Raw genomic sequence first — 27,469 nt, 5'->3', positions numbered from 1 at the left:
AATATAGAACAATCCTGTGGTTTCAAGTTTGCAGCCTCTTATCAGTTGCAGCTATGCTTTCACTTATCAGTCATGATAGAAATATAGAACAATCCTGTGGTTTCAAGTTAGCAGCTTCTTATCAGTTGCAGCTATGGTTTCATTTATCAATCATGATAGAAATATAGAACGCTCTTGTGATTTCAAGTTCTGTTAGCAGCTTCTTATCAGGTGCAGCTAGGCTTAACTGGATTTCATTCCAAACCGTGTTTGTTGGTATAGTTCCTGTGTGCTAACTGTTAACTGTATGCTTAAGCAGGCATTAGAGACTGAGTGGAATCGATGTGCTTGATTTGAAGGAAGACCAGATTCGACATTGGATTGCTGGAAGAAAGGGATTGGCGATCTAGGGAAGATGTACAATCTTGCTTTAGAATGCATTGTGATGTTGTGGTGCCTTGTTTCCCCAAGGAACGTTTGGTCCATGGAATGCTGCGTGCTTTGCTTGAGTTGTGGTTGATAAGAGTTCTAGTAATCACAGGAGCTGCCTTTTCCTTTTACCATTGTCAATCACTCAGTTGTATGTATCAGCAAGACATCTGGTCTTTGTTAATTATCCTCTCTTGACCTTGAAGTCCTTTGCTTTGTCACATGCTTATCCAAGAAGGAATGTGTCATCGCCATTCGTCGGACACTCGTTTTCAGATAACAGTCGAAAGCAATGAAAATGACATATCTGTTCCACCATCTTGTTCAAGTTCAAGTGCACTGTACCCCCCCCCCCCCCCCTCTTTTCTTTTCTTTTTTTTGAATTGACACTGCAACCTTTGCTGGTGCTCCATTTGACCCCTTATTTTTCACCAATTTGTAGCCTTGTGCGTGAAATAAACTTGATCAAAAGCTTTTTTAGAGAGTAAATTTGATCAAGCCTTAAGTCGCTTCTGAATTAACCTACCTACCAATTCAAGTTTTTTTATAAAAAAATACTGATATGGTCTGGCGGCTGAATCCTTTTCAAAAAAGTTGAAAACAACTGAAGTGAATCGAATAATCACAGAGCACGATTTTTTATTTTAAAAAAGCAAATTCTTAGGCTGGCCTGCTTTACACTAGATTGGTCTTTGTATTTTGTGCGGCCTAGTGGGCCGGTTCACTCGCACAATTTCAGGTCATTTTGTAGGTTAAAAAAAAAAAGCAAATCATTTCCAATCAAACCAACCGTCGCACAGTAGCCGCACCCGTCCGTCCGGCGCAGAGTTAGGTTGCGGCAGCGACGACGAGGCCGGAGGCGAGGCGAGGAGCGGCGCGGCGGCCGGAGATGTCGCAGAAGCGGCAGCCGGATGAGACCATCGGCGGGGCCCTCGGAGCCCCCGGCCCGGCCGAATCCGGGGCCGGGAGCTCCTCGCCGCCCCACCGCCGCGGGGAGCCCAAGCGGCAGAGGGTCCCCGCCCTCCGCGAGTAAGCCCCTCCCGATCCCTCGAGAGCTCGATTGGAGCCTCCCTGTCTGCGTTTGTGTGGGTGGACTGTCTGATTTGGTGGCGGTGGTGGCTTTGCCTCCGCGCAGGGTGATCACGGAGGTGATGCGGAAGAGCACCATCGAGAAGTTCTTCGTGGCGATCGAGCCCCTCATCCGAAGAGTGGTGAGGCAACACATGAAACCTCCTTTTTTTTCTCTTCCATTTCTCACTGATGTGTCATAACTTCGTAGGAGTATATAATTGTATGATATATCAGATATGATGTACATATTTGATCTGCATCCCCTTTCATTCTATTGGGGTTAGAGTTAATTTGTGGTTCTGATATGGATTCTATATTGATCATCTATTGCAATTTTCATCTGTATTTTGGGCAGCTGGTGTGCTTAGATCTGTCTTGAACTTCTGAATTACACAAGCCCTTTTAATAATCCCCGACTTAAATGTATAGGAACTCAATAAATCTGTACATTGAAAGCATTTAGGCACTGTAATAGAAAACATTAATTTGTGACCTCCATTTTTTTGGCTTCATTTGTTTCTATTTGGAAGAGAGTATTTTTCAGTTTTCACTCAAAACTATTGGGTGGATCCTAAAGTTCTCCTGGCCGGGATTTTCTTAAGCCATGTGTTTTTTACTATCCCATGATGGTCTTAACTTTTATGTTCTATCCAATTCTAATTTCTAGGTGAAAGAAGAAATCGAGTCAGCGTTTGCAAATCATGCCACTATGATGACAAGGTACGACATTGTAACTCTGTCTTAAGTCTTAACAACCAACTTGACAAATATCAACCACTGTATAGATTCAATAAGCTAGTGCAGCTTTTCTTTAACAACTTGATTTCTTATTTTTCCCATTAGAACTGTCATGGATGTGGTTCCATCTACATCAAAAAATTTCCAGCTCCAATTCATGACTAAGCTTTCACTTCCGATTTTCACTGGCTCCAAGATTGAAGGAGAGAGCTCCTTAAGTATAACTATTGCTCTAGTTGACACTGTTACCAGAGAAGTCGTAGCATCAGGCAATGAGTCCCTGATGAAAGTTGAAATAGTAGTTTTAGAGGGGGATTTTGAAGGTGGAGAAGGTGATGACTGGACAGCTCAGGAGTTTAACAATAACATTATTAGAGAAAGGGAAGGTAAACGGGCCTTGCTTTCTGGGGACGTTTTTGTTGCCCTAACTGAAGGCATTGGTACAGTGGGGGAACTGTCATTCACAGATAATTCCAGTTGGACACGCAGTCGTAAGTTCAGGCTAGGTGCAAAAACCGAGGATGGTTCTCATAATGGAGTAAGGGTCCGCGAAGCAAAGTCTGAATCATTTGTGGTAAAGGATCATCGTGGAGAATGTGAGTTTGCGCATCGAATTTCAATTGTTCCTTTAATTTCTTGCCCTCTTGACTTGTGCTAGGTTTCGTATCTACTATTTAAAATGATTGGCATGTGTATTTTTGTTGTTGTCATAAATACTGACAAGGCATACAAATTTCAACTCATTGTTTAGAATTATTTTCTTGATCTTTCCCAGTGTACAAGAAGCATCATCCCCCTGCTCTTGATGATGAGGTTTGGCGCCTGGAGAAGATTGGGAAGGAGGGAGCTTTTCACAAGCGTTTGAATAGGGAGAGAATTGTTACTGTAAAAGATTTTCTCACCTTACTACATCTTGATGCTCCTCGACTTCGGAAGGTGCTATACTGATCTTTGGATGTACTTCTCCATTCTTTCAAAGTTAAAGAATCTTTCTATGTTTCTATTTATATTCTTTCCAGAATTACACAATCCGTCTATTGTTGCAGTTCTCTTTTTTTTCCAAGATTTAGATATAATTACATAAAATGTGTATTTGAACATTATTTTATTATGTCAAGAAATGTAAAACCATGAAACTATTTATTTCTTAGATTTATTGGTAAACATAATTATGCTAATCTGAGCTCAAAGTTTTTTTTTCCTCAGCAATCAGATGTCATGTACTATCCTTTTGCCTGAATTTGTGATTGTTTAATTGAGTTGTAGCATGTTGTTGCAGATGATATTGGTGCTGAGCAAAATATGTGGATATATTGACCCTCTTATGCTCAAATATGCAGGTATTGGGCGGTGGCATGTCAACCAAGATGTGGGAGGTCACAGTTGAGCATTCAAAAACCTGTATTCTCACTGACAAGGTGCATGTGTACTATCCAGACAGCCTACGAAAAACAGCTGTCGTGTTCAATGTTGTTGGAGAAGTGAGAGGATTAATATGTGAGAAGTTTGTTTCTGCTGATGATCTTACGGAAAAGGAGAAGGTATTAACATTTTTTCACTCAACTTGGAGATTATTGTGCATTTCGCTTCACCAGTTAGATCTGCTCCATCATTTTTTACCCCATTTGTTTTTCTTTTTAGGCTGAAGCACATGCATATGTGAAGCAAGCGTATGAAAATTGGAAGAATGTCTTCACCTGTGACAATGAAACACTTATATCAAATCCTTCACACCTCTTTGATGTGAGACCTCCATCATTGCTCCAAGATGAATATAACCAGTTTCCCACACAAGTTTCTACAGATGGTTTTGGTTTGAGCCAGTTAAGCATACCATCATCTGACATTTTCTCAATCGATCCCTCGAGTGCATTGGATCCCTGTCAGCTGGAAACTGCAGAAAGCAGTGAAAATCAATATCAGCCAGAGTTACCCCCACTCGGTGGTCATGGGCCACCTCAAGTGTCACAAACAATAGACAAGTTCCCCAATTCTTTGGTTTATGAGGACTGCACCAGTCATCCCCCGTTCAGTGAAGATTACTATCGTTGCGCAGATCCTTCTGTATCCTTTGACACACAAGACCTCGGAGCTGCACTAAAAGGCTTCATTGCAACGATATCTAAGCCCAAGGCATATAGAGGATGGAGGACATTGTCTTATGTTTTAGGATGGATATTCTACACCAAGAGAATTGTTGCTCTAAAAAGAATGAAATAACGTTTTTTGTTCGGTTTTCATTCACGTGTTTGTCCCTGTTTTGTTTAGTTAAACTGTGAAATATATATGCGTGGATAAAAGGAAAATATGTACATATGAGTTTGACAGTCTTGTAAACTTTTTTGGGCACAGCTGGCACGCTCTGCTGGTTTATCAGCTGCCTCCAGCATTTTGTCAGCAAGAATAGCTTTCAGCTTTGCCTGTAAATAATCAGATGAAGTTTTGTGAATATTTTCTGTAAATATTTGTGGATGGTGGCGGTTATAACAATGTTCTACGGCTCTATTATGGTAATCATTGTTTTGAATTTCGTCTACTACAACAACAGACGAGTTTTGCCTATATAAATTGTTTCAGAGAAATTGTAAGTTGAGATGCTTTTCCATCGAGTAGTATTACCTTTTTTAAGAGAGAATGAAATGTTTTGGTTAGAGACAGAGACGTTAGGAAAAAGGATTATCAATGTGAGCATCACTGATCGTTCGATACTCCCTGGAATAAAGAACAGTACAAAAAAGACAGTGATTTGGTGTTCGCAGGTGCCAACGTCTTTATTCCCTGGTCTGGTCAGTGCCTGCCAAAACCCTGCATGCACTCCTCGCATTAGATTAGCCTGTTAGTGATTGATTTGCTGGCAGAATTATCACTAAAAACCTAATCAGAACTGTACTTGTAACCATTACTTTAAACTTGATTACATTACATGAGTCTGTGGTCGGTTGATTGATACCTTGCGGCCGAAATTCTCATTAGTTAGGATGAAACTGAATAAAGAAGGGGAGGAGGTTCCCCTGGATCCTTTGCTTGCACCTTTGGCCTTTCTTTTCTACTTAATCTACCCACATGGAGGGATCCATGTGGCCCCCCCAGTATCAAGTTTAGGTCTCCCTGTGGGCTCCCACTAACTCATTACTCCTCTTAACCACTGTAAATCTATTACTCCTAGCTAATAATCACAGTACTTTGTTGATGTTAGATCTTTTCTCAGCTTTTACTCGTACTTCGTAGTTATTAATTTCGTAGTTATTAATTTCGTAGTTATTAGTGTCATTGTTTATATCATTAAATAGGTATAACAAAAGCAAAAAAATCTTTTATTTTTCATCGCTCAACAAAAAAAAGAACACAACTTTAATGTTACTAATCCAGTAGATTCGCAATGATGAAGAACTAATGATGCATATACTCCAATACTTGTCATTTCTGTAATGACATAGTCTTAAAAGAACAACGTTAACCTCTATTTTATATTATAATATATATAGAAACACAACAAATATATAATTTTATTAAAGTACCTTTTATGATTAATCTATATGTATAGTCTATATGCTTCTAAAGTAAATATTTTTTAATATATAATAAAAGTTCTAAAAGCTTAAAAGCTTAATTTTAGTCATGTTCAAAATGATGACTTATTATGAAACTATAGGGAGCAGTGCATTTTAATTTTCACAATGCGATTTGACCAAGAAAACTACGGTGTGGGGTGGGAGACAACATTATGCAGAGAAAAACAATATGGCAGTAAATGTTTTTAAAAAATCATAATAAAAGTTTTAATAGTTTAATTCCAATCTTGTTCTCAATGATAAGCATTAGTATCGAACTGGAGGGAACTGTTCGTTTTGAATTTAACCATAATGCTGGGTGACATGATTATGCATAAAAAAACAAGGTTGTATAAATATTTTAAAAACTAGTTATAATAAAAGTCTAAAAATTTAATTCCAATCATGTTCAAAATGATAAATATTAGTACGAAACCGGAGGTACTTGATGAAGAAAACCGCGATGTTGAATACCATGATTATGTGGAAAAATTCACGGAAAAAAAAAGATGACAACAGCTATTTTAAATTTTATTTGAAACAAAAGTTCTGGAACTATATTTCCTGTTTACTTCAAAACTATTCAAGTATTAAGTAGGGAACTGGAGGGAGTAATGCGCTTTGAATTTCACAATACGGTTTAAGAGCAAGTATAATAGCTGGCTATAAACCAACTAAATGTTGATGTGGAAGAGACAAGGAAGGAGAGAGAGGAGAAGCTGGCTATAAGCTTATAGCTAATTTAGGCACAAGAACCAAGACACTATGTGAGAGAGACATGTGTGTTCTTTATTAAAAATAAAGAGCTAACCATTATATAAGTAAACTATAAAAAACTATAAAAAATCTTATAGATAGCTTATTGGCTATATTATTATCTATGCTCTAACCGAGAAAACGGTGATGCTTGGTGATATGATTGTGCTGGGGGAAAAACGAGACGAGCGTGCCTTGCGCCGCGGCAACAACCCGCCGGCACCCAAACGGGCGTGAAATCATTTCGGAACACCCCCCTCTTTCTCCTCGAAACGGGCAACGAGCAACGAGACGAGACGAGGAGCGATCCACTCAACCGAAGCGGCGCAACCACCACGCCGCGCGTACAGCACGCAGCAGCAGTAAAAGAGCGCGTCGCGCGGTAGAAAACGCCACCGCCAGTCCGCCACGGCCCTACTACGGCCACCGCCACCACCACCGCAACGCGTCCGCGTACGTGAGGTCACTGCGCTTGACGCGTTGCCGACTCAGATCGGCTCGTCGGTGATACGGTGAGAAGGAGAGAGAGGGTCCAGGGGGTGTGGAGCACCACCCCTCGCCGCCGCCGCCGCATTATATATTTTGGCTGCTGGGTTGGTGTGTGGGGTGGGCAGAGCGAGCCATCGTGGAGCGACCCTCGCTTGTTTCTCGTGTCATCGTGTGCGCCCGCAGTGCGCAGCGCTGCTCCCCACCACCACCACTTCCGCGGCGACCGCTTCAACTCGCGCATCTCGAGGAGGAGGAGGAGGAGGAGGAGGCGCCTCACTCTCGCTCTCACCCAGTGTGGTGGTTGTGGTAGGCAATGGCGGCGCCGGCGCCGAAGCAGGAGGAGCTGCAGCCGCACGCGGTGAGGGACCAGTTGCCGGCCATCTCCTACTGCCTCACCAGCCCTCCCCCATGGCGTCAGTGCCCGCTCCCTGCTTCCTCCTCCCCTCTGTGCTGCATTCTAGGAGTGGATCGATGAGTCGATCGATCTCCATGGCTGGCTGGCTGGATGGCTGACGACGCGTTCGGTTTTTGTTTGCAGCGGAGGCCATCCTGCTCGGCTTCCAGCACTACCTCGTCATGCTCGGCACCACCGTCATCATCCCCACCGCGCTCGTCCCTCAGATGGGCGGCGGCAATGTACGTCCCCGGCCTCCCCCGTCCGCGCCGCCGCTGCGCACCTCTCTCTCTCTTCCCTTAGCTTGTATGGCTCACTCACTCCTTGGGTTGGGTGGGTGGATGGATGCAGGAGGAGAAGGCGCGGGTGATCCAGACGCTGCTGTTCGTCGCCGGCATCAACACGCTTCTCCAGAGCTTCCTCGGCACGCGCCTGCCCGCCGTCATCGGCGGCTCCTACACCTTCGTCGCGCCCACCATCTCCATAATCCTCGCCGGCCGCTACAACGGCATTGCCGATCCCCACGAGGTCGCCCTCCCTCCTCCCCCGCTTCACCCTCCACGCATTGCGCGTGCCTGGCTCTCTTCTGTTTGACTCCTTGCTCTACTGACACTGACATGCGTGGTGTGCTGGGTTCGCCATGGCCGTTGCAGAAATTCGTGCGCATCATGCGGGGAACGCAGGGCGCACTCATAGTGGCCTCCACGCTCCAAATCATCATGGGGTTCAGTGGGCTCTGGCGGATTGTCGTCAGGTGTGCATGTCTTATTCTCAGGATTCAGATTCCAGGTGCTGTTTGATCAGTGTACCTTAACTGGTCCTATCATTTTGCTAATACATGTTTATTCTTGTAATGTTGCAGGCTGCTGAGCCCACTGTCCGCGGCGCCACTGGTCGCGCTTGTTGGATTTGGGCTCTATGAGCTTGGATTCCCAAGTGTGAGTATCTGTACATGTAAATTATGTGGTTTGGGTGTATAATGAAACAGTGATATAGTGATATAGCGTCATGAATTCTCTGTGCAGGTTGCCAAATGTGTAGAGATTGGTCTTCCGCAAATCATACTTCTGGTGGCTCTTTCCCAGGTATATACATCAGGGTCACTGTTGTCTGAATCCTACCGGTGACTGAATCCTTATGAACGTTGTGTAAATCTTTCTGCAGTACATACCTAACCTAGTGCCTTTGTTGGGGACTGCGTTCGAGCGTTTTGCCATCATAATGTCTGTGGCCCTTGTCTGGCTTTACGCCTTCTTCCTGACTGTTGGTGGGGCATACAAGAATGCTGCTCCAAAGACACAATTTCACTGCCGAACTGATCGATCTGGGCTTGTAGGAGGTGCTCCATGGTAATGCCATGCATCTTTTTTCCATGGCATCCTAACTACTGAAAATCGTCACAACTTTTGAATTAATGTTCTGCAATTGGCACTAAAGAAAAGAGCAGCTATTATAAATAGTTTCCATCTGCATTTTACAGGATAAGTGTACCTTACCCGTTCCAGTGGGGAGCACCAACGTTTGATGCCGGTGAAGCTTTTGCCATGATGGCAGCGTCTTTTGTTGCTCTTGTGGAGGTACTTTCATATATATATATCTATGGTTTTTAGTGAGAGGTGCAGCACTGCTATGTTAGGGCATCATGCACAAACCAGCTAATATTCCTTACTTTCTAATGCAGTCTACTGGTGCATTCATTGCGGTCTCGCGGTATGCCAGTGCAACACCGTGCCCTCCTTCTGTTATGAGTCGCGGCATTGGTTGGCAGGTACCATCTAGACTCCTTAATCTGCAAATATGTTGTTCGAGTTCTTGACAATTCAAATGACATGCAAACATCTTACCTAATTTATTTGTTTGTGTGCTGCCTAGGGGGTTGGTATTTTGCTGGATGGCTTGTTTGGAACAGCTAATGGATCATCTGTATCTGTGTAAGCAGATTCTAGATTACTGTTGCCTGTATGATAGTGTGTTATATAGCTTCATTGTAATACTAAGGCCTTGTTTAGTTCCTAAAATTTTTTTTCAAAAACATCACATCGAATTTTTGGACACCTAAATAAAGCATTAAACATAGATGAACCAAAAAACTAATTACACAGTTATGGAAGAAATCTTGAGACGAATCTTTTGAGCCTAATTAATCCATGATTAGCCATAAGTGCTACAGTAACTAACATGTGCTAATGACGGATTAATTAGGCTCAAAAGATTCGTCTTGTGGTTTCTAGGCTAGCCGTGAAATTCGTTTTTTCATTCGTGTCCGAAAATCCCTTCCGACATCCGGTCAAACATTTGATGTGGCACTTCTTCTTAAAAAATTTTCTCAATCTAAACACTACCTAATATATGATGTTGGTCTGAGATATTTTATACTGTTATGGAACAGTGAAAATGCTGGCTTGCTAGGCTTGACGCGTGTTGGCAGCAGACGTGTGGTGCAGATTTCTGCCGGCTTTATGATTTTCTTCTCTATTCTTGGTAAGCCTAATGCGTTGGTGTAATGTTCCAGAGGGAGTTTGTTAATGTTTTCTTACGACTGATAGGTTGATAAAGAGCTAAGCTTAAAATCAGTTCATCAATAGTTTCTGGAGGAGTAGCGGTTAGCCAGAAGCCTAACCCCGAGAATATTACAGGAGATACTATTGCATAATACCAAGTCTGACACTGACTCAGATTTAACTAAAATGAAAAATTAAGTCATGGTACTGCACCAAAATTATACTATTGTGATCTCTCAGACTTACATAGTTTTTTTTTACTTATTTAAGCTTATAATTCTGTCATACAACTTTAAAGAATCCTTGTTATGCTCATGCAATTCTGACAATAAGCGTGCACTTCGTCTGGTCATACTGATTTTCTGCTGCATCTCTAGGGAAATTTGGAGCGGTATTTGCTTCAATTCCAGGCCCAATAGTTGCAGCTATATACTGTCTTCTATTTGCATATGTCGGTATGTACAATGAAGAGAATCTTAAATGATACATCTGGCTTTCTTTCTATCAATATTTGATTTATTAACACTGCAATATATTCGGTTTCTGTCTACAGGTATGGCAGGAGTAGGGTTCCTTCAGTTTTGCAACCTGAACAGCTTCCGAACAAAATTCATCCTGGGTTTCTCCGTGTTTATGGGTTTGTCGGTTCCGCAGTATTTCAATGAGTACACTTCTGTCGCAGGCTATGGCCCAGTACACACTCACGCAAGATGGGTAAGATCCAGTAATACTCAAGTGTTACTTACTCCTGAATATACCCTTCTACATGATGAACCTAACAATTGATGGTTCTATTTTCTCTTGCCCAGTTCAATGATATGATCAACGTGGTATTCTCGTCGAAAGCATTTGTCGGAGGCGCTGTAGCATATTTGTTGGACAACACCCTCCACAGGCATGACAGCACTGCCAGGAAGGACCGGGGGCACCATTTCTGGGACAGATTCAGGTCATTCAGGACAGACCCTCGCAGCGAAGAGTTCTACTCCCTGCCTTTCAACCTCAACAAGTTCTTCCCGTCATTCTAATTATGCACTCCAGTATTTTGTATCAAATTGGGATAACACTGTACGATTAGTTCTTGGGTAAGTAATTCTAGCATCACCAGACTGTTGTTTCTCCTGTGTTTTTTTTGTACTTCTGAGTTCTGAATCCTGCAGAGCTCAGTGTAAACTATCTGAGCAAGGAGAAATGACTTCAGCATTTTTGTGTGTATATTGGGTCAGATTAACAGTAAAATCCACAAATGAAAATGCGTAGTTTTTTTTTTTTCAGAGATCCTCCCGTCAGCTGCAATTTCACTATCTCGCCGATCTTTTTGTGGTACATGGTTCAGCTGTGATTTCACTATCTCGCAGATCTTTTTGTAGTACATGAATTACCTTTTCTTCTTCAGATGACCTACAAAAGAAGTGGACACAATGCTACAAACCGAGCAGATAGATGGCCTACAAACTGAACCATGACCAGATGGCAAAATCCAACAGGACCTTGAATTCGTCCAAACCAACCAGCTGATTTTCACAATGATACATTTTTCTCTCCAACCTTTTTCTCACGTCCCGTGTTCTAAAGACAAAAGCACTGACAGTGGAGCCCATCTGCCAGTGACACTATGGATTGTTGACATCTCGGCTGGTGAAAGTTGCAATGTGAACCCACACACGTCTAGAAAGAACATGGTCATATGCATTGACTACGCGAGAAGTTTTAGGTTTGAATTAAACTCTGTTCAGATTAAAAGCTAACTGAAAATCTCGACCATTTCAGCTCTAAATTGTAACGTAAACTTGCATTGCGAGCTGCAGATGCAGAGGAGTCGCGTACACGAGTACACGACCTCGTCAAGTACGAACCAAGTCACCAATCACTCACATGTAAACACGACTCACATGTAAACACGATGAGAAAAATCAGTACGGGCCTGTTCGGGCAGTTGGTTTATTATTCGTTGTGAAAAAAGATACTAACAAATTAGTATATAATTAATTAATAATTAACTATAAAAATTAGAAAAATAGATTAATCTGAATTTAAAACAAAAAATATATAATTTTTTAAAAATTATACTCTCTCCATTCCAAATTGATCATCAATATCTAGGTGTAAAGACCAAGAATCTATTTAATTAGCATTGAAAAACTAGAGTCACGAATCTCAAGCTGCATATATACCTGCATAATCGAAATTTGCAAATCACATCAAAACTGATTGGGTAAACGCATGTAAGCATTTAATGCGCATGTTAACCAAAGAGTTTTTCACACTGCAATTAATGTATAATAGACTCTCTTATCTTATATAATTATCAATTTAAGATTTCTAGTTTTCTCTTATATGATGATCAATTTGGGATGAAGAGAGTATCGTTTAGTAGTTTGAAAAATGTGCACGAAAAAAGAGAGAATACAAGTTAGTAGCATCCTTTGCCGAACTTGGTCTAACGCCAGTTAACTTTTAGCAATTGAATGATAATTTATTTACTTAATAGCGAAAACTTTTAAAATAACACGAGTGATCGAACATACATAAGTTTAGAAGTTAACGACGTTAGACATAAAATAGACAGAGCAGGTAATCATTTAGCAACCAATGTTAAACGTGATGGTACATGAGATAATTATTTATTCTGGACAGTTGGTGTAAAAAAAATCACGAGCACCAATAGATCTGATGCAACCAACGATTAAATTTTCAAACGAAGGACAGTTCAAATTCAAAATTCCCTGTCACCTCCCTGAAATTCCTCTGTTTTTATTATTTATATATTTAGTCCCCCAATAATTAGCTGCTCATAATAAGTTACAATAATTAATTAGGAAAAAAATAATTAATCGTGCTCCCTGATTACCTGCCTCGCTGTACATGCCCACTTCGCCGCTCGTTTCGGTTTCCTTCCTTCCTCGAGTCTCTTCTCTTCTCTCGTCCCAAATCTCTCCCCGTCGTCGCCACCCACCTCCTCCCATTCCGCTCCGCCCGCGAGGGGAGATCGGCAGCGGCTCGATTCGAACCCGAGGTGCGCGCCATTCGCTCGCCGCGATTCTCCTCTCCTCCCCCGTGTCTCTGGATCGGTTCATCGCTCGGTTTGGTGCTGGGATCTCTGCTTACGGTGTCGGTTGGGGGGGACTTGGATCTCGTGCTGCGTGGGGGGTGGCTGCAGGGATCCGGCGGGTGGTGGTGGTGGTGGTGGTGGTCGGCCATGGCGCACAGGGTGGACAACGAGTACGACTACCTATTTAAGATCGTGCTCATCGGCGACTCCGGCGTCGGCAAGTCCAACATCCTCTCACGCTTCACCCGCAACGAGTTCTGCCTCGAGTCCAAGTCCACCATTGGCGTCGAGTTTGCAACCCGCACGCTACAGGTCCCCCTTCTCTCGCGCGATCCATCTTCTTCTTCTTCTGGTGATTATGATTCAGCTTGTAGGGATTTTGCATGGTCATTGCCTTAGATGCATGTTTGGATATTCCTGTCGCGGTAGGTTGTTCTGTTTGATATAAGTCGGTTGCTTCGCTTGTACGGATCATGAATTAAGTTAGGTTAAATTCTGCGAATCTGACGAGCGAAATGGGCGGAAATAACTATTGATGAATGCTGCACAGGTTGGATTCTTACCCTTTTGCATGTACCACTTGTTTATTATGTCATTTTGTTGCGCGTTAGGGCCCCTGTAATGATTTGAAGAATGTTAGTACTTGATTCTGAACTGCACGGGTATTAACATAAATTAGATCCATAGGTACAACGCTATATATCATTTATCATTTTTTGGACAATACATATATATCATTTGTCAATGTCCTAAAAGGGATATTGAGAAAAAGAAAGCAAGAATTACCTGTTTCATAAGCCAGTTTGGAAGTTAACGTTGGATACTGCGAGCTTAATGTTGTGCTAGCTGAATTTGGACCTATCTTACTGACTTATATTCAGTGCATAAATCCCTACCGTTGCACTGGAAGTTCTAGGAAGGTGGAAAAACTTAAATGAAACTGCCTTGACACATGTCACTCATCTGCCTTCAATTTTGACGTCTATCTGAAAAAAGGACTTATGTTTCAGTACCTTTTTATGTCGTCTATTTCCAAAATTATCAGTTTGTTATCCTTTTTTTGTTTTATACTTTGGCTCTAATTGTTTCGCTTTTTGGAAGAAAAAAGCGAAACCGTGTTTTTGCAAACGAAAAATAATTTGCGTGTAAAATTTTTTATATGCTTGTACATGGTGACTCAAAAGCAAAAATTGTAAAATAAACCCCAATGGAAAAACCAGAAAATCAAGTCCAAAAATAAGTTTTAATATTCAAATTTTGGCTTATAAGCAGTTGCTACTGCAAAATGATGGGAGCCTTTGACTTGGCATATGGATTATGCATCTCATTATGCCAATAGCATGTTAAAGCATATGGCCAATTGTCCTTTTACTGTCATAAAGCTTATATTTTCATGGTAATTTTATGATTTCACTGGAACAATTGTTCAGAACCGACGAGGTAAACTGTAGTTCTGCATGATGTTCTTTTTAAAAAATCACTGTCTCTGGAATGTTGCCTTTTGTTGCAGATCGTCTGAGGCTCTGAGCAGTGTATAAGTGTATTCATCATCATTTGGTATTACTTGCTCAATTGAAACCACTTTGAGAAATAGGAGCAACTTGCATAAGTTTATACGTGCCTTGATGCCTGGACCTTCAGAAATGTTCCAAGAGAACAAAACTTTTTTGTTTATTTGTTCTGTGTGAGATAGAGTGTGTTGTTGGGGGAGGGGGAGGGGGAGAGGGAGAGGTTTACCATTGGCCATTGCTCTTTTGTCATCATTCAGTTTGACCCTGTTGTTTAACTTGACCTCTGTAGACGGGTCCTTTGATTTACCTATTGCATTTCAGAGAACTTTTGGACTTTGGAAGCTGTTTTGGTTGTATCATGTTCGAACGATGTGATAAGCCTCCAGTCTAATTTAATTACATCGACTCATCGCGAATCTTCAAGTTAGATTTCTGATTTAGTGTGGAACTATGTTTACAGATAGAAGGGAAGACTATCAAAGCTCAGATATGGGACACTGCAGGGCAAGAGAGGTACCGTGCCATCACAAGTGCTTACTACCGGGGAGCAGTGGGGGCACTTCTAGTATATGACATAACAAAGAAGCAGACTTTTGAGAACATCCAGAGGTGGCTCCGTGAACTTCGTGATCATGCGGACTCCAACATTGTCATTATGATGGTTGGTAACAAATCTGACCTTAACCACCTGAGGTCAGTTCCAGAGGAAGATGGTCAGGCATTAGCAGAGAAGGAAGGGCTTTCCTTCCTTGAGACCTCAGCCCTGGAAGCCCTTAATGTCGAGAAGGCATTTCAGACTATCCTTTCTGATATTCATCAAATCATCAGCAAGAAGGCGCTTGCTGCCCAAGAGGCGGCAGGCAATGGACCTCCTAGTCAAGGAACCACTATCAATGTTAGTGATTCTACTGTTAACACAAAGAGAGGGTGCTGCTCTGCCTAGGTGCAAATGAAAAACTGGTGATGCCGCAAAGGAAATTCCCATGGATCTTACAACACTAGGTGTTATGTAGGTCACTTGACTCCTTTTGTCCTGTAATTCCGGTGGGATTGTAATCACAATTTAAATCACTAGAAAGAAATTTTCCTTTAAGGTAGATATCATGTGCAGTTGCAAATTTTTGGTAGACCAGCTCGTCAAGACTTCCTACAGTTTCGGATCAATATCATGTTCTCTTTCAGTATGCTTGTGTTATAAAAATCATACAATGATCTAAATTGTTGGAGCTGAAAAATGTTGTGCTTTTTATTTGGTGATGTATCATCCATCATCTTTGTGCTACTAGAAACTAAAAGCATCACTTTGCCTTTTTGGTGGCATTATCCAATGTCTTATGAACTGAACAACTCATATATATCTCCATTTGTTGTTTTTCCTTTCTGCTGATCAGATTTCTTTCTTTCTGTCGTTGCTTGAAGTATACTGCATTTGCGGTCCCTTAACACGTGTATCATGTCCTTCAATTAATGAGTGTAACATCAGGATTTCAGTTCATTTGATTCAGCGGTTTTACATTATTATAGAATCAGTTCTATGCCATCTGCTTTAGCACAATCTGCTTTTCCATTGGACCGGGAACAACATCCGCTTCACTGTCAGTGCTGGCCTGGCCATGCATTACTCGTGCCTCCTACCTTAAAACTCCTAACTTTGATCCACATTCGCTTCCGCCTTTATATCATCAGAAAATTAACGATTTGTTCCATTTTGGGCTGATTCATTTCAGGACAGTTTTTCGCTTTGTGCAGGGTCACAACAATTTTATGCCGATTCAGACATCAACTTGGTGATCATAGAACATTTGAACAGCAATGCATGGAGAATCTTACAGAGATAAGGCAAGCTAGTCACAGTTCTTTGTGGTTAATCCATACCTCTTGTGGTCTTATGTTGTGTGACTGATCATTGATCCGATCTCACTCAACAAGAATATGTTCTTCTGGCACGAATGTCAGTCAATCCTTTCTGCTAGGACGGACATAGATACCCTTTTTTGCATCTCTTTCTACGATTACATGAAAGACACACAACCAAATTATGTCACTCCCCTTTCATCCTCGTCTTTTCGTTTTTTTATGTTTATAAGTCAAAATTTAAATTTTCAATCTTACATTTATAGTGGATTTTGTGATTTGTTTATTGTACTTTACTTTCTAACAGTGAGTTTTAGATCATTAAAAACATATATATATAAAAGCTTCATTCATAAATTATTTTTCATTTCTAAATATGACGTTTGACCTTTTCTCTTAGAGCAAGGCTAATAATATAGCCAACAAGCTGGCTATAAAACTTCTGGTAATCTTCTTATAGCCCACTCATATAATGGTTATAATAGTTAGATCTTTATCTTTAATGCATGACCCACATGTCTGTCTCACATGTTATCTTGGTTCTTGTGCCTGAGCTGGCTATAAGCTTATAGCCAGCTTCTTCTCTCTCCTCCCTTTTCTCTTTCACATCAGCATTTAGTTAGCTTATAGCCTACTATTACACTTGCTCTTTAAAAAAAGCCAAACATATGCTCAATAGTCAACAGGGAAGATATCAATAAATTGTGAAGTTCCCAGGGAAAGCGCAACCCATGTACGAATGATCGTGGATATCGGGAATTGATCACTGAAAGACGGAGCCATGCACCTACAGCTCCATCAACCCATCCTTTTTTTTAGGCCAGATGCCAGAGATGGCCAATGGCTTTTACAGAAAGCAGCAACTCCATCAACATATCAAATTGTTTATCCATTTTTACCCTTTTGCAAATTGAAGAAGATGAAAACCCAAAAAAAAAAAAAATCTTGAAGGCATGTCAACTGCAGAGTCTTCTCCCCGGATGGATTCTTGATGGACGCAACATCCGCCGAATCGTGTTCTGTTCACTTCCCAGAATGTGCAACCAATAGCTGCTACGGCCCTTTTCCATTCTTCTTTTTTTTTTTCTTTCTTTCTTTCCCTTTTGCAGGGCAAAAGATGTTCGAGAAAACTCAGCTCAGCTTTAATTTCGCCTCATACGTTCCAAATCCGATGCATCTCTTTAAATCTCTCAATCTAATGGCAGGCAGGCAGGCCTGGAGTTGATTGTGATCTGTCCTGCCAGTGATTATCACTCGTGTGTTTCTCTTCAGGATTCTGAATTTTGTGGCTATACAGTATACGCGTTTGTCTCCCTAAAAAGTATGTTTAGATGTTGAAATTGCCTGATGATTTTTAACTGAGTTTACACTGAATTTCAAGGATTTAGATATGGAGATTGGAGAGAATATTTGGTATGGTCAAAGCCAGTTGAAGTTTGACGAACCCTACGTTAGCCTACCCAGTTTAAGCTCGAGTCAAAAACAGCATTAGTGCATTTTTTTTAAAAAAAAACAGAAGATTGACTGAGAGAGTTGATTGATTCTAGCATTCAGTAAAGAAGAATTGATACTCTGCATACAAGTACCCACGGAAATCTGAAACTTTGAATTCAAAAGTTTTGCAGCAGTTTGAGACCATGGAAAATTAAAGCCGGAGAGTACAACCTTTTCAGAGAAGACACTTCAGAAAAATTAGTTAATGTTTTATGTATGTAATCGATTAATCGAACCTTCACGATGGATTGATGGCGTGCGCACTATGCACTTGCAGAACCAACTTCCAATTAGTGCGTGTTGGATACCAGGGCAATAGATATAATGAATCTTTACTGGACCACTAGAAATCTACATATATTAATATGCAATTCTACCCTCGTTTGCTTTAGATTATTGAGCGAATTATTGTTGATTATGTACTTAAATATAAGGATAAATTAATATTTTAATAAATAAACTTAACGAATAACTTAAAACAAGTGGTATAGGTAATACATTAGAAGGAAGTTTTTTTTCTCCAAAATGCCATATTTTGAAGCATGAAGCAAATAATCTGTGTTAAATACACTGAAAAAACCAGGCCGTGTGAATGTGAGTTGCTAATTTTATACTCCACCAAAGTCACCAATGAGCATATAAATATGAGATTTTGTTCAAGTGTTGAATAACAATCCTACTAATTAATGTATGTAGGCACCACTTTACTTTCATGGAAAAGAAGGTTCATCCCACAATCTGTATGCATGTCTTCATCAGGCTTAGACTCGCTAAAAGGAAATTAACTATGACCTACTGGCTAATAAAAAAAATTCCATAGTGACTAGCTAGGTTGCAATCTAGTGTGTTGAATAAATTTAAGTGGCCAGGGTTTCCTGTTGATATCTAGCTAGCTTCAGGTTAAATATATATTATACAGGTGATCATGCGGTTGACCAGGAGATTACCCACTAACAATTTGGAGCTAATCATGATCTAGCTCCCATCATGGAGTTAATGTGGCTAGAATGAATTCCATGCTAGATCAACAACTGTCAAAAAAGAGGGATTAAACAGATGCTTTTGAGTGTTACGTATTAAGCGCAATGACTCCACTGTAACTAGATTAGGATGTGCAACTGTACTGCACGCACATCATTTTTGTCCATAATCCAGATGGATACTTGGCTGCAATTTATTAACTACACCATTTATAGCGGCCGGGCAAAAAAGGAATAGTTACAAGATGGTAAATTACATGGACAATTTTAACATTTTAAGTATCTATGGGTACCAAAAATTTAAACTTATAATTTTGGTGAGCAAGTTTTAAAGAAAGCACATCGAGGCACCAAAATTTAAACTCAAAATTTTGACACCTTAGAGTAGAAAGTAATTGGGTATCAAATATTACACTAGAAAATAGAGCACCTTAGAGTAGAAAGTAATTGGAGTTATTCTTTGAAGGATGATAAAATTGCTTATTTTTGATACCTCAAGGTATAAAAGTATATGGAGTTACCAAAATATGTTAGAAAATGTGATGCCTCCCGATACTTTCCCAAGTATGGTATAACTGCTTAAATTATATACTGCATACTACCAAGTTATTGTAATTAACACGTGATTATTTATTCCTTTCCCTACGTAGACTAGCAATCATGCCTGAATTTACAAATATCGAAAGTGGAATAAACTAGTGCTCGATCTGATGCTTCAACCTCTTGGAAACATATGCAAGTATAATTGCGATTTTTTTTGTCTTGCTAGGCAAATGACTTGGAGCTTATTTGGTTTACAAAAAAAAAATTTAACCAATAAGAATAGAAAAGTAAAGGAACAGAAAGACATGCACACATAATTCTATGGGAATTTTTTCTACGAGGTTTGAATGGATGAAAAATTTCCTATATTTTTCTCTGTAGCATGTAGTTTTTATACTTTATTTTTACAAACCGAATGACACTTATATAAATTAATCCTTAAGTAGGTAAATCCTCGTCTTTTTTCTCCAAATGGAACAAGCCATATGTGGATCCTTTTGAGTGGATGATTTCTTAGAGAAATTTCATGGAAATTAAGTTAATTTCTATGAAATTCATATAAAATTGTTGCATTCAATTTGATCTCTTAAAGCATTAAAAGTAATTGAGTAAGAACACAATTGTGAGGAGAAAAAAATAAGATAGTTTCTGGCATAATCTGTGAAATCTGTTCTTAATTTTCATTTCTCCTCCTATATATGCGTCATGTTTGTAGTTTCTGTCATAATCTGTGAAATCTGTTCTTAATTTTCATTTCTCCTCCTATATATGCGTCATGTTTTATCTTCCTTGACACTAATTTTTTGGGATGTTTGTTAGTATTTCTTTTCTTAGAGATGAGTGTACCAAAGAAATACATATTCTCCCTTATGTTAACCTACCACTAGTATATGCAAGTAGTGGTCATTTTTGTTTGTTGGTTGGTAAATTATACCATGAACAAAATTTGGAGCAGATTCACCATGATTTAGGCCTCCTCTGGAATCGAGGGGCCTGCTAAGTTTGCTACCAAAATCAATCATTTCATATATTGACAATGTCAAAATTTTGGAAGGTAATAAACTAATCTAAATTGTACCAATATTTGGTAATTCTATTAAGTTTCACTCATAAAACTATGCCAAAATTTGGTAAGGTATCAAACTAAATACAACCTATACATCTTGATCTTGTCAAAATTTTAGCAATGCCAAATTTTGGCTTTGCTGCTAGATGGTAAGGTTTATTTGGCCAACAAAGAGAACATGCCCGATAATTAAATCTTAGAGAAATTTCATGGAAATTAAACAAATTCCAGTGAAAATCCTATACAAACTAACATGTGTCTATTAAACCAATACTTCAATTATCAAGCACTAGTATAAAAAAAATGTAAATTGGACCAGTTGTATTGCGATGTGCATCATATAGCTATAATGTGGATCCGCCCCTCCCTATATAGGGCCTAGCTATCGCAACCATGAGCAGGTAATAATTAACTAGAGAGAGTGCTTCTAAGCCTCAAGAACCTTTACATCACCTCAATTTGACTTTGGATTTGCTTATTAACAAATATGTTTTGCCAATGAGAAAAAAGAGAAGAATTTGCCATGATTTATATCATCTTGAATGAGTGGTATTCAATGCAAACATCATTTATAAGTTGTGCATTCTACTTTGATTGTGACCTGATCAATCCATCCACCCCTAGGCCATTTTTCAGCACGTGTGATGGCTCATGCTGACAAACACAACAATCTACAAAAGTACTCCATTATTTTATATGACAGTGTTAACTTTTATGTCAACGTTTGATTATTCGTATTAATAAAAAATTATATAAATATTAATTATTTTGTTATATATAATTTATTATTATAAGAACTTTAGGTATGACCTGTAGTTTTTACATATTTAGATTAAAATTTTAAGAAGAGCAATCAAACGTAGACTTAAAAGTCAACGGTTAGCTCGTGCATGGCGAGCCGTTAGATCATGCCACGGAGGATTTTCGTCCGTTGAATCTTACGGGTACTTTTTTTAGAACCGCTAAATGGGCGACAAGTGGATTGAGCACGTGCAATTTAATACCAGTGACGCATGCACCCTCACTAATCTCGTCTTTAATTTGCATGATAGTCAAATCGTGGCACCTTGTGTCGGTATCATCCATATTGTCATATTGAGAGACACATTAGTTCGATATATGGATGATGTCGTCCATAGATAATGGGGTACATTGTGGCTAGATTGCTACACCTGATTGATTTGCCAGCTGCTTTAATTATATTACTCCCACAAAGCTTGGGTCAGTCCTTACAAAGTTCATTCATGATGATTGGTCAAGATCACCAGCACTGCTACAAGCACACGTAAAACAGAGAAAAATTTGGTAAGTGCAGGGTGTGTGAATCAACGGAAAAATACCCTATAATGAAATATAAGGTTCGATGCAACATGTCAATATATAGTAACGTGTTTGACATTTTTCAATTTTACGACACCTCATAATAATGTACTAATAAAATTGACGCTACAACTAACTAAATATACGATTCAGAAACCATATATACTATTAGATCATGTTTACTATCACGGTTATACCTATCTGTCCGTGACTGTTTCGACCATTTGGTATGGATATGGTTAAGTACATGTAGCATTTTAAAAGTTGAAAGTGTGCATTAGTGACCCTCCACTAATTAATCACAATGTTGCGGCTAGCTCAGTACGAGCTAGCTGTCTCAAATTTATGCGCTATTTCTTACATGTGCTAATTTGGTTAGTTGGAGGCAGACTAAAGCAAAATTAAAGTTGTGGAGTCCATCCGTCCATCCATGGATCGCCGATTGCATCCAACTTGATTTTGTCGGCAATGCAAATCGATCAAATGCGTGCATGGTTATCATCTCTGCTGGCATCTCTAATCTACCAAAATATTCAGTGAATACGATTGTTCCTACGCTCCTAACAAGTAACAACTAGTTACCATCTCTCTGTATATTTCTATATGCTCCCACCCACGTACTCTAACACACTGCAATTCTCAATAAATCATGACATTAAATACATAAAATAATGTAACGTGTATAATTATGATCTAAACATGTATATAAAAGTATTTTGCATGAATATGTCGAGAATATTAACACGATGAAGCGACTCAGCCAGGCGAGAAAGACAGGAAAAATATGATCAAGAGCCAGGCTCGATAGCCAAATTTGATCAGCTGGTTGGATGATTTGGCGAGCTAGACGAAATAGCCATTCATTTATAAACTCACTTTACAGAACTCCATGTTTGCTGTTTCCTTATAAGACATAAGATGTCCATCATCTTGAGGATGCTCTAACAATATTTTTAGCACCCAAAAAATACTTTTGGAAAATAACTATCCATATGAAAAATATTTATACTATACATAGACTACAAAAAATAATAAATTTGCAGCATAAAGTTTTTGCCTTTTTTTTGTGAAGAAATCCGAGTCATTATCAATGTGAAAGAAAGGCAATGAAGGTGACTGGCTAGCTAGCTGCAGGTGACGGACGCATGGCAGATCGGTTATCTTGTGATCCTATGATGCTTGTGCTAGCTGACTAGCTCCACCACATCAGTTTATCTCCTCCTGTATACTCTTCTTACTACTATCATTTGGACCTACCTACGCCATGCATTTTTTTTAGAACCATATATACACCTTTGATTTGTAGAAACAAATATAGACAATTTAGGTAATATATAAAAAAAATTCTAAGAAAAATTTTAGAACAAATCATTGAATATTCGTTTGAAATTTCTATGGATGAACAATTCTATAGAGATTTGAAGAAAAAGGTTTATCTTTTCACAGGAATTGGAAATCAATTTTATTTTATCCTTGTTTTTTTAATGTTATAATTTAAGTTTCATGCCGTTCAAATGGGTCCACAGCGTGTAAGTCATGCATGCAGGCTAGGCTTTTTTTATTTTGAGTGGAATCATAGCCGAAGATCTGCCGGAATATATTAGCAGAAGGAAAAAATTAAAAAGAGTTTATTTATAAGATAGAGTGAGGAAGAGAAACAACTAGCGCTAGTAATCAAGGTATCAGGGAGGTTTGAATGCCATGCTCCTTAGATCTAGACAGCTGTCACAGCCCCCATCTTTTAGTTATTTAGAAGCATAGACAAAACCACTTATTAATGATAAAAATAATTTATAGGTAAAATATTTATATATATGTTCTTAGCGATCTAAACACAAAGCTAAAAAATAAACTAGGATGAAAAACTAAAACAACTTTAAATTAAATTTTATAAGCATTGAAGATCCATTGATCCATATGTTGTGCCAGGCTACATCTTTCTTGATATGATGTGCCACCTGCATCTATGTATTGTGAACTCCATTGAAGATCCATTGATCCATATGTTAGGCCAGGCTACATGGCTTCTTTTTTTCTTTTTTTTTTGTTCGACAATTTGTACCGTAGTGCGATCCCATCCAGGTGCACTTTTGAATCGTTTGAAACAATCACGACCGCGGAAGGTTTCATTTGTTATATGGTTGTTTTTTGTTTGTGCTATAGATAGTTCGTCTGGTTCACAATTTTCGCTCTAAAATATAGATAGTTACAGCACAGACTCTAAGACACAGGTGTGTATGATAAGTAGGATCAAATATTAGTTGTGTAGTCTATGTCGTATGATAGCTATTAAGTTGACTATAGGTAAGTTATAGCTAACAATTGGCTATACTATTGAACTTTCATTGCAAGTCATATAATAGCGTTTATCATCTGGAACAAATTAGTTCAATATTCTTCAGACAGAAGAAGAACCGAACAAAATCATGGCCATTAGAACATACTTTACGCTAATCATTGCCCTTTAAAAATTCTCTTGGTCAGATCGATCAACGTCATCCACAGAATAGTATGCAGGTGCTAGTGCTTGTTGTAAAACAGTGAAACCATCAAAAAATTTTTTTGCCCCTAATATGGGCTACATGGGAGAGCTAGCCTTTATTTTAAGAGAAATGGGAGAGCATTTCTGGTTGGGAATTAAGCACTACATCGGTGCACCCCCATTCGGAGAAATTGACCCACTCATTAGAAATACCTCCGATTTGACCGCACATTATGTAATATAATGTGACACCACAAGTTTATGTTACAACAGTAATCAAATATAGTGTCAACTTAACAGATATAAGATAGCTGTACGTACCGAGTTTCATCTTTATGGGACTCTGCTTCTCTTTTATTATAAATTTTAGAAGCCTTTTACCATGCTTGTATTTCTAAAATATAGATTTGATGGCTCGTCGTGAAAGATATCTTATAAAAAATATTAAAGATATAAAGGTACTATATGTATTAAAATATAATTAAACACATGGACAATTATGTCCAACAAACAGTAGAGGTGCCACGTAAGTGGATAGGTATCGTAACGCATTGTGTAAGTGGATCGAAAGGTCCGTAAAATATTATTTATTTGGCGGGGACAAAATTATGTTCTCTTGCATTTGGTTTTCAATCTTCGACTATTCTATTGTAGTGGTTTCCAAACCTCAACGCTGTGTGACCATATCTTTCTCTGGCAACCACAGGCAGTGTCGAACACCTTTCTTCAGGTTCTCTTCCTCTGTCGCCCCTCCCTCCGGCCCAACCTCTACTGACGCCCCTCCCTCCGGCCATGTCTCCATCGCTGGCCCTCCCTCCTCATAGATTATCCACCTCTAAACTTTCTCGTAACAGATCGACGAACTCACGAACATGTAAGCCCTTCATATGAACAGAACTAATCAACGCAATGTACTTGGCTAATACCTTTTCACATGTATATGAAAGACACATTTATCATTATAATACCATCATATTTATATCAATGTCATCTATTATATTTTTTTCTTTTTATATCTTACTCCTCACAGATCAAAGCCACATGTCTTCTCACCTCTTTGTAATTCGCAAACATTACAAATCTCTCTAATTTTATGCAACATCACCATTTTTTTACTATGTGTCATGTTATTTAACGAGATCGAAACTCTCATGAAACCTTTGCTAATGGCATGGGATGGAAGAACTACGCCACTACATCCCAGTAAATCTCGCAAGCAGCACTAAATTACGCTGGAGGAATTGCATCGCAAATGTCGTCAATGCAACTGAATTTTTTTTTTCTCTCGAAAGAGCAGTTGCAGGCGAAGAACATGCCGAGCGGTCGCCGCTGAGCCCGCTGGCCGCGTACCCGGTTCGTGTGAGAAATCAGCGCGATTCCGGCAGGCGACGATGGCTGCATCTCTGCATGCAGCTTGCTTCGCTTTACAACAAAACGGCCGCTATTATATGCCGTGTGAGACATTGACGAGCTCGTCACTGGAATTTTGACATGTTTGATTTTTTAGAAACTTTTATTTATAAATATTTCTGAAAAAACTTATCGTACGAATAGATTTTTTTTAACCACGGTACGGTCATTGGTGCCATCGTTAAATAGGATAGAGCAAGTCATTATGTATTGTGTTATACTCACGTGGTCGGGCGATGACAACAATAATATTGTGACTGCGACAACGGCAACGACATTGGCTAAGTAAAAAAAGAACAACGAGCACAGTACAAGATGTTTATTCGTATTATAAGTTTTTTAGGATTTATTTACAAAATAAATTTTCAAAAAAAACAAAATTGTAAAAATTGCAGAGCTCGTCACTCTGCAAAGACCGGCCATGGAAACATGCAAATGCTTCACTGGCACTACGGCATCCCGGCACGTTTTGTGCATGCAGCAACAGAGCGGCACTAGAGACGCCATGCATGATGTAGCAGTACAGTAGCATCATATCTCTGGGATTGATGATGTTTGCTGGAGATGGCTTAGGTTGGAATGCGTGCAATTTATTTTTACTATGAATGCAACATCTTTCTGATGCATGAGATGATGCATGCGTATATCCTCTCAGTACACCGTATTTAATTTGTAGGATTTGCCGCTCCACACAAAATGAATGCTGGAGTTGTTGTGTATACATGGCAAATATTAATTAGGAGATAGGAGAGATTAAGTTCTAGAAAGTCAAAAGGTCATTTAAACAAATATTCCAAAAAAAGTCTAGATATAAATTTTACACATTACGGTAAAAATCCAAAATATAGAATCATAAAAGAACATGGCTTTAGTGAGTGTGAGCAGGTGCTTGGCCTCCCTTAAGCACTAAAATTCACTATATTGAGTGTAGTAGATTATTTTTGTATAATTGACAAGCATTAACATTATTGCCCCCATCTAAGAAAAGTGATTCTAACTCTGTACTTAAATGTGAGGTACTCCCACGGTCCAAAAAGAACAATCTTTTGGTTTCTCTGTCTTATTTAAAAATATTAAAAAATCTAAAAGAATTAGTTACAGTAGTATTATTCATGTTTTATCATCTAATATAGTTTTTTTAAATAAGACGAAGAGTTAAACATTATGTCTAAAAACTAAAAAATAGCCTTATTTTAGAACGGATAGAGGATATTTCAATATTGAACAAGGTTATTTTAAATCATCGGCGATTTAAACCCACCACACACTTCCGATACTTCCCCGATCTTGTTTTTATGGATGATATATGTATTTAAGTGCATTTATCAACCAGGTCAACCCAATAGGAATCGAACTGCACCTTTTTACTTAATTGTGCAACCGTCAAAATTGGAATTTGGATTATGTCTCTCCTCTTTTTTTTAATAAAATTTATATGTATGTTCTTTGCGATAAAAAAAAGTTAAGACTAGAAAATAAACTATAATAAAAAACTCTAAAATAAACTATAAATTTAAGTTGAAAATTTTAATTTTTGGCTTATAAGCCGAAAATATTGACTAAGTATACACCAACTACTTTAGTAAAAAAAATTGATGGAAAAGTCAAAAATTCATATTACCTCTGTCCCTAAATGTTTGACGCCGTTGACTTTTTTATACACGTTTGATCATTTGTCTTATTTAAAAAATTTATATAATTATTAATTGCTTTTATATTATTACATTTATTGTTAAGTATATTTTTATGCATATATATATTTACATGTTTCGAAAAAAATTTAAATAAGACGAATGGTCAACTGTATATAAAAAATTAATGATGTCAAATATTTAGAGACGGAGTAATT

General features: G+C 38.9%; 3 protein-coding genes across 3 annotated transcripts; all 3 read left to right on the top strand.

The window, feature by feature from the left end:
- Nucleotides 1-1,168: 1,168 nt before the first annotated feature.
- On the top strand, nt 1,169-4,644 carry LOC102714360 (calmodulin-binding protein 60 A-like). The gene is made up of 7 exons (XM_006650755.3): nt 1,169-1,437; nt 1,544-1,619; nt 2,147-2,199; nt 2,323-2,813; nt 2,993-3,153; nt 3,558-3,758; nt 3,859-4,644. Exons 1-7 carry the CDS (start codon nt 1,298-1,300, stop codon nt 4,435-4,437), a joined length of 1,701 nt encoding a protein of 566 aa, XP_006650818.2. The 5' UTR covers nt 1,169-1,297; the 3' UTR covers nt 4,438-4,644.
- A 2,489-nt stretch (nt 4,645-7,133) lies between these two features.
- Nucleotides 7,134-11,123, top strand: LOC102714083 (nucleobase-ascorbate transporter 6-like). Its single transcript, XM_006650754.2, has 14 exons — nt 7,134-7,426; nt 7,552-7,649; nt 7,759-7,935; nt 8,061-8,161; nt 8,270-8,345; nt 8,433-8,492; nt 8,572-8,756; nt 8,888-8,984; nt 9,089-9,175; nt 9,280-9,338; nt 9,797-9,888; nt 10,286-10,363; nt 10,462-10,622; nt 10,718-11,123. Exons 1-14 carry the CDS (start codon nt 7,327-7,329, stop codon nt 10,934-10,936), a joined length of 1,590 nt encoding a protein of 529 aa, XP_006650817.1. The 5' UTR covers nt 7,134-7,326; the 3' UTR covers nt 10,937-11,123.
- Nucleotides 11,124-12,797: 1,674 nt separating this feature from the next.
- On the top strand, nt 12,798-15,652 carry LOC102713810 (ras-related protein Rab2BV). The gene is made up of 3 exons (XM_006650753.3): nt 12,798-12,924; nt 13,069-13,272; nt 14,932-15,652. The coding sequence occupies exons 2-3, from the start codon at nt 13,108-13,110 to the stop codon at nt 15,412-15,414; spliced, it is 648 nt and encodes a 215-aa protein (XP_006650816.1). The 5' UTR covers nt 12,798-12,924; nt 13,069-13,107; the 3' UTR covers nt 15,415-15,652.
- Nucleotides 15,653-27,469: the final 11,817 nt, after the last annotated feature.

The sequence above is a fragment of the Oryza brachyantha genome, chromosome 3 (genome assembly GCF_000231095.2).
Source record: "Oryza brachyantha chromosome 3, ObraRS2, whole genome shotgun sequence".
NCBI lineage: Eukaryota > Viridiplantae > Streptophyta > Magnoliopsida > Poales > Poaceae > Oryza > Oryza brachyantha.
Note: the sequence above shows the minus strand (reverse complement) of the source record. Positions and strands in the feature narration are given on the sequence as shown.